Genomic DNA, 12,500 nt, shown 5'->3' on the forward strand with positions numbered 1-12,500 from the left:
TATTGCTCTCTCGCGCATACTACCGTTTGAAAACATGCCATGGCATGTTGGTCCAAAATACTATTGGAATGCTGACGTTGTCCTGTACTTCTAGTCCGACACTACGTCACCGGGTCGTTATAAATTAGGACTGAAACGCCCCAACACCTGCTGCCCTGATTAGCCTACCTGTGATAAGCCATGTCTGCAGCACTCATTCCCAGATTGACACGAAATCACCATGGTTGATTGGTTGCAGCAGTGATGCACTCTCTCTCCAAATTTCAGAACGTCTCGCCCATTTTGAAAGCCGTTTTCAGAAATGTGAAGTGGGTGGAGTTATGGGGTGAAGTGACTCTTTAAGTCTTTGCTTCGCGTTCGCGTCCAGTTTGACGTGTCTGGATTTTCCGATAATGACGACAATCTCCTGGTGCTGATATTGACTTTTAATTTCTGCGCGTGTAAACTAGTCTAGGCTACTGTGCTTGAAGTTAGCTGTGACAGACTAGCCTACTGGTTTTCATCGTTTTCACCACAAAGCCCGTCTACCTTAGCTTAAGTCTACTAAATTGTTTAGTTAACACCTGTCATTCCGCGTTTGTCCAGCCGTTCACCTCCGTGCGCCCCATGTCATTCAAAACATATTTCGGGATAGACATCTCACTATGAGAAAACGTATTATGATAGTGCTAAGAGATTGACACTTTGGCATTCTTGGTAAACATCAGTCTTGACTCTTGCACATAATATTGAGCTGATTTATTTTAGTGGAAATGGCCTATTGTAGCATTGTGCTGATACATGGAAAAAAGTTGCCTATTTAAAGGCACATTCTGAATTTTAATTCTAGCTCTCCATTGAGTGTGTGCACTTGAACAACTATGTAGCCTATACCAGTAGGGCCTGCCATTTATTTTAGGAGGAGAGGAGGACATGTTACCTTGGAAGGAGAGGGAGTGGTGCAATTTGATTTTCTTTCCAACTTAAATATCATTATCTCCCTCAACAATGGAATTCTCTTCTCTGATTGGCTGATGGGGTGGCCATTAACTTCGTATAACCTGCTACCTTCGAAGTAGTTCCCGTATCACACTTGAATATTAATTCGCCAAACTCGTTGCGAAGTTTAAATGAACTGTCACGTTGCATCCAAGCTGAAATACAGACGTGCAGAACCATAGTAACATTGTAGCATATGACGGAGGTGGATTGTAGCTACTTGGATGCCATGTAGGCTATAAAAGTAGCGATCTTTCAAAGTTAAAGCTAATCAGAATCCTGGGAAATGCCCGCTTGACAACGGCAGAGATAGAACTAACGACTGGCTTTTGGCCGTAGCAACCAGCCATTTAGAACTAACGACTGGCTTTTGGCCATAGCAACTATCCATTTAGAACTAGTAACGGCAGTTTTGTCCTGCAAGTAGAAAGTTGATATGTGGCGGAAAGTAGTCCCACAGTCAAGACAGTTTTAGCGATGTTAACGGACGCAACGGTGGAATAAAACTATGTTCTAAATATACAGGTTATGAATTACAAACGGGAGATAAGCGGGATAACGGCCTTCGAGGTCGACCGGTTCGATGGAAATAATGGCACGGCGGAGGTAACTCCGTCTCCGTGCTTCGCACGTCGCCGGAGTTCTAGACCTCCACCTAGCCATTATTTCCATCGAACCGGTCACCTCGTCGGCCGTTATCCCTTACATAACCTTCAAGCAACCTCTTCAATCAGCATCAATAGGCCTATATTGTACAGGACTAGACGACTGTAAGGGGGCAGGCTAAATGTTATCATAGGCCTATAGCCTACTAAATAATGTAGTCAACATTATAACTTTATGTTGGTTTAAGTTGAAACAAAACATGAACTGAGAAAATCCATAATTCTACATCATTGTTGGCAAAATGATCATGATAGCCTATATTTCAGCCATATCTGCTTTAGTCTTAAGTAGGCCCTTGACTACTTTGCTATAAATGAGTTTTCTTTAGGCCTTATAGACTATTTTGTAATATGTTATAATGTTTGAAATATATGTATCTCAGTCTATCAATAGTTCTCATAAAAGTCATCAGATGTCATCATTTAAGGGGTTATTTTTCAAAATTTTCTCCCGGGGGTGCATGCCCCCGGACCCCCCTAGTAAATTACATTGAAGTGCACAGTAGCCGATACTATAGTACCTTAGCTATACACTAGAGCAGCAGTTCACAAACTTTAGCCCCCAAGGACCACTGACTCGCGTATTAAAAGGGGTGGGGGGTGGGGGGGGGGTATATAGGGGTCGGATATATTTTCCTTTTTTTTTGTCCTTTGCCAATCACACCCCTGTGTGTAGGAATACAAAGTAGGATTACTTTCCCCAAATACCTGAAACATACTTTATTTTTACAGTCCTACAGAACAGCCCACAGGCAATACTGTACTACTGTGCTCATTGAGCTGTATTGTACTGTACGGTACTGTACTGTATTGATACACAGCACTGCAATGTTCTAGTGGCTCGGATCTCATCGGAGATTACGGTCCTTGGCCTCCCCGTCCTCCTCCTCTTACTCTCACTCCTCTGGCTCTGCCTCTGCCTGTACTACTACTGTAATACTAAAGCTCTGATTGCTAATTGTAAGACTGTGTGACAGGTGTTTGCCCATCTGATGAGTCAGTGTGCATGGTAAGGCAGTTAGCTTTAGAATTTGAATGGCACTGTGTTCTTTGTGAAAACAAGAGATTTTCTTCATGAAAATTGTGTCTAATGCACAGAATTGTGAGTAGTTTTTTGAAAACAGTGTGTTTTAGAACTGCAATTTGAGTGTAAAGCAGAAATTGTGCTTATAGTTCAGCAGAATCGGTTCGGGAGGTTGGTGCATGAGCTACATATTATGGGAATTGTGTCTCAAGTACCACAAATTGTGTGTAAACAATTGAGAAAAACTGTAAACGTACAGTATATCATATTATGTGTGTGTGACCAGATCAGTGGTTCTGGGGCCCCCTGGTGGTCAGCGACCCGTATCCAAGGGCTCCGCTACATCATTTGCTTGAAATGAAGTTGTGGTTTATCACTTTAAAATCCTGTCATCTACAGATGATGGCCCTTTTCACCAATAAAACAAGTTAGTGCAGCTGCTTCCCTACTGCTGCTTAGATGGATTATTAGCCAGCTAGCCCGAACGTGGAGAAATGTTTGAGTTAGTCCAGGTGAAGTGATGGAATATCTAGCGTTGACAAAAGACAGACCAAGATACACCAGAAAATGCATAGTGTGGTCCACCACTTCAGAGATACAAATGACATAAGCTTTTTTTTTTACGACTATGAGGAGGTCCTCGGATTTCTTTCTCAACCACAGGGGTCTTTTGATTAGATAGCTGGTGTAATGCGTCCTCCAGAACCACTAGAGGGCTCTGCTGCGCCGGCGAAGGCATATTTCGGAGAAGATCTGCGACTCTTCGTCGCGCTAGAAGTAGCCAATCATAATCCAGTTAGAAGATTCACTTCCTGTTTTGAATTGGTCCTTCAAGCTAGCCTTAGGTCTATGAAGCTAGCCATGCTCGTTTAATGAAGCGAGTAGAGTGTGTGTCTTACAGGGCTCTGCAGAGATGTGGCCGAAAATACTCAACAGCAGGTCGCTACTGACACTTTACAGAGTGACAAACAAGAATATCAGAACACCAAGTCGGCCACTGTCTTGGCACACACACGCGCAGCAACTGCTGACTCCGTCCGGTGTGTGTCCTCCAAGATACTGCTCTCACTTACTTACCGGAGAAAACGGCTCTCGTTTACCAACCGGAGAAAAAGATGCCGTTTCCACCAACAGCCCGCCAGCACTAACAGGCCACACGGACTCTGAACAGCACAGTGAGTAAACATTTCCTTCTGAATTGCGAGTGACGAGATCAACAGCCCGCGACAGTACCGTTCCGACACAGCGTTATTCTACTGCCCTTCATCCTGTTCTACTGTTCTGATTTTATTCCTTTATGTTTTATTTGTTTGAGTGTTGTACTTAAAGAGCAAAGATTACCCGGAGTCAAATTCCTTGTTTATGATTCTGAATCTGGTATGTAAAGTACCTGCCTACGTTTCCAAGTGCATGCGCCTACACCAGGGGGTATTCCAAGTACATGGTTTAGTGACACACTAAAGTTAACCCAGAGTAAGAGGTAGCCCTCCTACAGCAAGAGCCCTATTCCATATGAAGCCCTACAGCTGTTCTATGGGGAGGTTTGCCGCTTACTCTGAGTTAATTTAGCCAGGTTTGTTCTGAGTTAACTTAGCCAGGTTTATCACTGAACTGAACCACGTACCACCTCCAATGCATTATCGTTGGTGCCGTGTGTTTAACACGTTAACCGTTCCTCCTCAGTGATGGTAGTCTTGAGGCCACAGATGAATGAAGACCCAGTCAGACCAACGGCAGGAAGAATCAGGAACAGAGTTTATTTAGAATGACGCGCATCAAGGGAGAGACACTTCACCCTGCAGATCCATCAGCTGCTCAGGGAATAGTTAGAGTTTAAGTAGTCGGCAGCTGCTCTAACTAGGCAAGGGAATACTTAGGGTTTAAAGGGACACTTCACTGATTAGCATTAAGCTTTGTATCTTTGGAAAACCAGTCATGTTTTTGAATGGTCGTTCATCATTCCCTCAGTTTGCTTAGAGATGGGAGAAATACGGATTTCAATGAAACCCATGAATAGGACTTCCTGCTTTCAATGATGTAAAATGATGATTTTTGCATCATAGAAAGCAGGAAGTCCAACATTGAAATCCGTATTTCTCCCATCTCAAGGCAAACTGAGGGAATGATGCACGACCATTCAAAAACATGACTGGTTTTCTAAAGATACAAAGCTTAATGCTAATCAGTGAAGTGTCCCTTTAAGTACTCGGCAGCTGCTCTAACTAGGCAAGGGAATAGTTAGAGCAAAGATCGTATAGTTACTAAGATGAATCATAAAGGGGTTTTTCAATGGAATGAAATGGCACCACTTCCGCCTCCTAAAGGGGCGTGATCAGTGACGAGATAATCGGTTTAGAACGGTGTAGAATCCCATCTCCCATAGAAATGCTCCCGTTTGCCTCCTAAATGGGAGTGGCAGCTGCGTCACAATGAAACCAGAATTTACCCTCGTAATCGTCTCGCTTTATAAACCGTCTCTGGTTAGAGTTTAAAGGGATAGTTCGGATTTTAAGACACGAAGTTGTATGGGTTCCCTGTCAGCAACGTAGTGCATCAGCACTGACTTACCCCCGACAGCGTCCCGTGAGCCGAGATCCAGCCGGTTTTAGATCGTTTTTGATGCTGAAGAAAGTAGTCCGGCAAGTTTCTGGGGTCACGAAAGTAAAGTGTTTTTCTTCTCAAAACCATATGCGTTCAACAGAGTGATATATTTGCACCACAAAAACGTTGTCCAGGAAAAATTCAAACCTCGTTATCACTTACTTATTTTTCGCGATTCCTATCACTGCGCGCTACTGACAGCTGGACAACGTTTTTGTGGTGCAAATATATCACTCTGTTGAACGCATATGGTTTTGAGAAGAAAAACACTTTACTTTCGTGACCCCAGAAACTTGCTGAAGAAAATAGTCCGGCATCAAAAACGATCAAAAACCGGCTGGATCTCGGCTCACAGGACGCTGTCGGGGGTAAGTCAGTGCTGATGCACTACGTTGCTGACAGGGAACCCATACAACTTCGTGTCTTAAAATCCGAACTATCCCTTTAAGTAGTCGGCAGCTGCTCTAACTAGGCAAGGGAATAGTTAAAGTTTAAGTACTCAGCAGCAAAGGATAGATAATCCTACAGTAACAGCGGCAAAGTCAGGAGACATCCAGTCTACTCCTATCAATGGCTGTTGACTCAAAACTGACGCCCTCCATGTTTAGGAACCTAGTCCAGATATCATACAGCGTCACAGCACAGGAGCGTCTAGTCTCAGGGACCTACTAGTGAGGAATGCAGGACATTAAGCCACATACTGGAATATTGTGGACATATTGGAATGTTAGACGCAACGCCAAAGATCCTTCATTGCTGACAAGATGGAACATAATGCATATCTATGGAGGCAAAATTCAAACACATCCTGTCTGCTTAAAGAGGCGTGTCGCAACTGATTGGCCAGCAGTTCAGTTAGAATGTAGCGTTACCTTCTAGGTCTGCTTAAAGGGGGATTTCGCCCCCTCTCTGCGAAAACAGAACGCGGAGATGGTGGAACGTTTGTAGCCTAGCACGCCCTCCCAGTGACGCAACGCCTTCAGGCTTTTTCTGCTGGTCTGGTCAACTGCTCATTGAGAAGGATTTCTGAGTTCCCGAAATCTGCGGAACTGCCCCCTTTGGTCGAGAACCAATCAACTTTGAGCAGCTCCAACGGCTCTGGGTAGAGGCGTGTTTAAGGCAGCGGAAAGAGTGTTGTTATTGGTTTAAACTCGGCAATCCGCTTTCTGACATCTACCAGTAGCAAATCGAGGCACTTAAAGGAGGCGGGTCAACCAGCGCTGGCAAGAAACCGTGTTAGCACAGGCTGTTGGTCAGACTAAAGTCTCGCAGAGCCTTTGAAAGTCGATGGTAATCAGGCTAGAACGTTTGCGCATCTCTCTCCGCTTTAACCCTCTCTGGTACCGCTGTGTTCTGCGCATCTCGCTCCACTTTAACCCTCTCTGGTACCGCTGTGTTCCACGCTCTCTCTCCACTTTAACCCTCTCTGGTACCGCTGTGTTCTGCACTCTCTCTCCCCTTTAACCCTCTCTGGTACCGCTGTGTTCTGCGCTCTCCGCAGGAAGTCCCGAGGTGTTCGATATCGGCGTGCTGGTGACGCTGTGTTCTGCTCTCTCTCTCCGCAGGAAGCCCTGAGGTGTTCGATATCGGCGTGCTGGTGACGCTGCTGCGGCAGGAGAACGCACAGGACGTGTGTGTGATCCGCGTTCCGCCCGAGATGAAGTACGCCGAGTATTTCGTAGTGGTCAGCGGCTCCTCAACCAGACACCTGCGCGCAATGGCCTTCTACGCCGTCAAAGTGGTGAGTGTGTGTGTGTGTGTGTGTGTGTGTGTGTGTGTGTGTGTGTGTGTGTGTGTGTGTGTGTGTGTGTCCTTCTACGCCGTCAAAGTGGTGAGTGTGTGTGTGTGCGTGTGTGTGTATGTGTGTGTCCTTCTACGCCGTCAAAGTGGTGAGTGAGTGTGTGTTTGGCCTTCTACGCCGTCAAAGTGGTGAGTGAGTGTGTGTGTGTGTGTGTGTGTGTGTGTTTGGCCTTCTACGTTGTCAAAGTGGTGAGTGTGTGTGTGGGGCCTTCTACGCCGTCAAAGTGGTGTGTGTGTGTGTGTGTGTGTGTGTGGCCTTCTACGCCGTCAAAGTGGTGTGTGTGTGTGTGTGTGTGTGTGTGGCCTTCTACGCCGTCAAAGGTGAGAGAGAGAGAGAAAGATGAGGCGAAGAGTGTGTGAGTGCGTGTGTCTGTTCTCTCTTTTAGGTGATATGGTGCTAACCTCTGTCTCTCTCCGTGTGTGTGTGTGTGTGTGTGTGTGTGAGACAGAGAGGAGGCGAAGATTGTGCAAGTGTGTCTGTCTTCTCTCCCTCTCCTCCTCTCCTCATTGTTTAAATGTGAAATATAATGTGTGTGTGTGTGTGTGTACACTCTTGTTCTGACAGTACAAGTTCATGAAGGCAGCAGAAGACCAGCACGTGCACATCGAGGGCCAAAACGCAGAGGACTGGATGTGTATAGACTTCGGTAAGATGACCACTGCACATACACACACACACACACACGCACTCTTTGGTAAGATGACCACTGCACATAGACACACACACTCTTCAGTAAGATGGCCACTGTACACACACACACACACACTCACACTCTTGAGAGAGATGCTCACTGTCACTGTACACACACACACACTCTTGGGAGAGATGCTCACTGTACACACACACACTCTTGAGAGAGATGCTCACTGTACATACACACACTCTTGGGAGAGATGCTCACTGTACACACACACACACACACACTCTTGGGAGAGATGCTCACTGTACACACACACACACACACACACGCTTGAGAGAGATGCTCACTGTACACACACACACACACACACACACACACTCTTGGGAGAGATGCTCATTGCTGTTCAGTAATAAAGGCCCTCATTGATCAGCCGAGCGTAGGAACCAGCGTAGATCTGTGTGCAGAAATCGTCGTACGACGGGGCTCACGTGTGATTCATGAAACTTTCGTATCACTCCAATTGCAGCGTAAGAATAAACGTTAGTGGAAGTGGAAACGTTAGTGTTAGTGGAAACAAGCGTAATTTAAATATCACGCCCCTATATATGCTCATTTTATTGCCCTCGCCCCTAGAATTTACCACATGGAGGTGCATTTTATGACCAAAAGAGAACCACTTGTGACTCCGAGATCGCCACACTGACGCTGCAAGCCCAGCTGAGCCTTGCTCATTTTGACAGCTAGAAAAGTGTCCAAGAAAGCCGGGAAATTATGGCAATTTAAGTGCAAGATATTCCATGAATTCAACTCTTCAACTCTCCAATTCAAATGTGTTCAGGTGATATGGTGCTAACCTCTGTGTCTCTCCCTGTGTGTGTGTGTGTGTTCAGGTGATATGGTGCTAACCTCTGTGTCTCTCCCTGTGTGTGTGTGTGTGTGTGTGTGTGTGTGTGTGTGTGTCTCTCCGTGTGTGTGTGTGTGTGTGTGTGTGTGTGTGTTCATGTGATATGGTGCTAACGTGTGTGTGTGTGTGTGTGTGTGTGTGTGTGTGTGTGTGTGTGCAGGGGATATGGTGGTCCACTTCATGCTTCCTCAGACCAGAGAGCTGTACGAGCTGGAGAAACTGTGGACGTTGCGTCACTATGACGACCAGCTGCGCAGCATCCCTCCTGAAACGCTCCCCATGGACTTCATCTACGGAGCCGACGCCCCCAAGTGACCTGTGTGTGTGTGTGTGTGTGTGTGTGTGTGTGTGTGTGTGTGTGTGTGTGTGTGTGTGTGTGTGTGTGTATTCAGCATACCACCTGAAACGCTCCCCATGGACTTCATCTACGGAGCCAACGCCCCCAAGTGACCTGTGTGTGTGTGTGTGTGTGTGTGTGTGTGTATTCAGCATCCCTCCTGAAACGCTCCCCATGGACTTCATCTACGGAGCCAACGCCCCCAATTGACGTGTGTGTGTGTGTGTTTGTGTGTATATTCAGCATCCCTCCTGGAATGTTCCCCACGGAGCCGAAATGACCCCCAAATGACATCATCAGGTCCCTCGGAGACAGAAATGGACTGGGTTTTTATGCTGTTCCACTCGTGTGTGTGTGCGTGTGTGTGTTCCGCTGTAGTGTGTGTGTGTGTGTGTGTGTGTGTGAGAGAGAGGGAGAGATTGAAGAGTTTTGTTTTTGTCTTTTTATGTGTGTGTGTCATTAATAAATTATACGTTTGGATTCTGTAAGATCAACTTAAATGTCCAGGTGTGTTCATGGTGCACAGTATGTAAAGAACAGCTACAATGAAATGTGACCATTCAAAGCGAAATCAGTCGTTTTGCGCACAACGTTATTTTGAGAAATTCAACAATAACAAACTTCCGGGTTAAAATGTTGAATTTCACGTTTTCGCATAATTCGACTGTATACAGTCTACAGCAGGGGTATTCAATTAAAATTCAAAGAGGTCCAGTTATTAAAATGTCCTCCCGGCAAAGGTCCGAATCTTAAATTGTCACTGAAAATAGTGTAGGCTACCCTGAAGTTAATAAAATCAATAACGCATGTACATTTCTAGGCCTATTTAATTTATTGTTACATTTCAAGTGTTTTCAAAGTAATATGCTTGTAACATACCAAAAAGTCTTAACTTGAATGGTACTTGAATGCAAAACAATACTGTAGGCTAGTTGTCTTTAGGCTACTAGGCCTACATTTCAAGAAAGACAGACAACAGACACTGAATTTATTCTGAATGGAATAAATATAAAGTGCAAAATAACTTTGAGCAGCCTGAACTTAGGGCCTATTTCAAGCAGCCTAGGCCTAATGTAAAACATTCCGAATCTTTTGAATAAAATAAAAGTGGATCTTTAAGAAAAGAAAAAAAGACCTTTGCATACTGCGTTCTAGTATCCTCTGCTAATAGTTCAGATGTTCTTGAATCTTGTTGTTGAAGCTGACAATGGGATCTGTAAAGTTTCTGCAGCCGCATTAAGCACTCATTCACAGCTGCTGTCCCATCGCTAAATGCTCTCTTGTGTTGCATCAAAATCCACGCAATCTTTAACGAACACTAATTTGCCTGTACATGCATGCGTGATCACACGAGTAGACCTGTCATAGTGTGCTTTCAATTTGATAATTAGGCCTATTATCCTACCTCCGCGGAGGAAAGTAATGTTTTCATCGGGGTTTGCGTTTGTTTGTTAGCTCTCGGAGTGCTGTTCAAGTTTTACTTGCCCTCACTGCGGACTTCTGCGTGTAGGCCTACCTTTCCTCTAACGACCCGTGTTTGATCTCAGTGACGCACGCTAACGTCGCCACAGTTTCACAGCGCATATTTACAGCAACACGAACGTATTGGTCCGTCCATTCATCTTTAAAAGTTCGGTTTTCACCATCATTTTTGAGCAAGCCATTTTCTCTCATCTCCTCTCTCTCCCGCTAGGCCTATTCTCTGTTGCTGAAAGGTAAACAATCGAGTTGATTGGCTTGGCTACGGACGATGCTCTTTGATAATATTAGGCCGACAATTTCAACGGGTCCGGACAGCACCGTCACTGGGTCCGGACCCGGACCGCGGTCCGCCATTTGGTGATGCCTGGTCTACAGTTTCAAATCGTGAACGCATTTCACGGAAAAACATACGTTTTGACTGTTAAACCTGGTTCAAAACCTGTTAAAACTGATTCAACACATTTGCTGTCATTCCCATTGTGCACGCGCCGCTTAAAAAAGTGATTTCTCCTCTTCCGGCATATCGTGACAGGAGAACCATGTCAACTTTGGATGCGGTTATCTTAGCGATAGTTTGTGTAATACCCTCGATATACATATCGTTGGAAAGCTTAGTTCATGGCCGTTCACGTGAGCACAATAACTTAATTTAATACATTTTACCGAAACGACTGGTTCCGCTTTACAGGGTCACAAATACACACACACATACATAAACACACACACACACAGTATCTGCTGCAGGCTGGTCGCCTACAGGCAGAATACTGACCACACACACACACACACACACACATACTCACACACACACACACTACCAGACAGCAATCTGACCAACAGGGGTGTCTTTCCCAAAATCATAGTTGCTAACTGAGAATTGGCCCAAGGGATATGACCGGCTCCCTCTATAATCTTATTGAGCTACCCGTTGGCAACAAGAAACCGCGAAAAAGCCCTTTAACCCACAAAACCAGGTTCACCTCCTAAAGCCCTTTAACCCACAAAACCAAGTTCACCTCCTAAATGATGGCGTTTGGCTGCCGGACTAGAGTGATGGGGGAAATTATTAGTGTGTAGTTGCGCCACTAGAGGGCAGCAGTCTCTAATGGTGAGAACACTGTACAGGTGCTTGCTCACCAATTCCAAGTTCCCTGCTTAGATCCTGTCAGACAGATATTAAAACATTGTATACCTGTTTTAGACAATTAGTCTACAATCCATGACTACACTGACCTCTTTATTTTATAATAGTTAACACATAAATTGTATAAATCAGCACTTTTTCTTTGGTCAGCGTAATAAGTGTATAAATGCGCTGTAAAAAAATTGATTTTACTTGTATCAAAAACATGTTCTGGCAAATGCTATTCGGTCGGGCTCTGCAACATATTGAAGCTTCACAGATCAGAAGGCTGAAGCTTAATGAGCAGATCGCGCCTCATGGAACTCGGGCCTGGTGCACCATGGGATCGCTCCGATGTGAAATGTTTGAATTTGGATCGAAACAGGTGAGTGTGTGAGGGGTGTGTGGGACTGGGTCTGTGTGCAACTACAACACATTACATCAACTCAACCGGATAGCTTGATAAATGTCAATTATTACAGGGCTAATGCATAAGTACATGTTTGTTTTGACAGAAAACACTCACTGGTATAAATAATGGCATTGTTGACCACTACGCCTTTCTGGCAAGGCTAGCTCCTAGCCAGTTAGCAATTTGTTTGTAACGTTTTAGCTGCTTAGCTGGACTAAAGACTTCCAAACCTGTCAAAGCAATGAACAAGATTAAAACCCAACACACAACAACCCGACAGCGAAAATGATCGAGTCATTTCAATTGTGACTGTACTTTGTTGGTTTCAAATAAGAGTTCGTTTATAGCAGGTCCCAGATACCGTTTGTAGCATGAAGTTAGCTTGGCCTCCCTCTGAGTTATGCTAATGAAATGCGCCCTGCACCTTTTAAGGAGAGAGACGCCATGGAGCCGCTCCGATTGGAAACAGAACAGAGTGAGTTGTAGGCTAACGCCAGTCAGCAGCCCCCGCTAACGCCCTCCGAGACACTTTA

General features: G+C 45.1%; 2 protein-coding genes across 6 annotated transcripts in view; both read left to right on the forward strand.

The window, feature by feature from the left end:
* Nucleotides 1-3,511: 3,511 nt before the first annotated feature.
* Nucleotides 3,512-9,438, forward strand: malsu1 (mitochondrial assembly of ribosomal large subunit 1). 2 transcript variants are annotated; one of them, XM_062538031.1, is made up of 5 exons: nucleotides 3,512-3,842; nucleotides 6,770-6,780; nucleotides 6,845-7,009; nucleotides 7,634-7,715; nucleotides 8,774-9,438. In XM_062538031.1, the coding sequence occupies exons 1-5, from the start codon at nucleotides 3,581-3,583 to the stop codon at nucleotides 8,926-8,928; spliced, it is 675 nt and encodes a 224-aa protein (XP_062394015.1). In that variant the 5' UTR covers nucleotides 3,512-3,580; the 3' UTR covers nucleotides 8,929-9,438. The 2 variants fall into 2 exon arrangements, with proteins under 2 accessions (XP_062394015.1, XP_062394016.1); XM_062538032.1 differs by lacking the exon at nucleotides 6,770-6,780 and having other exon boundaries at nucleotides 6,834-7,009.
* A 2,364-nt stretch (nucleotides 9,439-11,802) lies between these two features.
* Nucleotides 11,803-12,500, forward strand: part of LOC134082352 (serine/threonine-protein kinase 31-like) — a 38,858-nt gene continuing 38,160 nt past the window's right edge. For 2 of the 4 annotated variants that reach the window (XM_062538008.1, XM_062538009.1), the window contains exons 1-2: nucleotides 11,809-11,940; nucleotides 12,400-12,442. In XM_062538008.1, the coding sequence (XP_062393992.1) occupies nucleotides 11,896-11,940; nucleotides 12,400-12,442 (88 nt within the window). In that variant the 5' untranslated portion in view covers nucleotides 11,809-11,895. Of the gene's footprint in view, nucleotides 11,941-12,399; nucleotides 12,443-12,500 lie in introns of all 4 variants that reach the window. The other 2 variants (XM_062538010.1, XM_062538011.1) reach the window with 2 other exon arrangements.

This window comes from Sardina pilchardus, chromosome 6 (assembly GCF_963854185.1).
Source record: "Sardina pilchardus chromosome 6, fSarPil1.1, whole genome shotgun sequence".
Lineage (NCBI taxonomy): Eukaryota > Metazoa > Chordata > Actinopteri > Clupeiformes > Clupeidae > Sardina > Sardina pilchardus.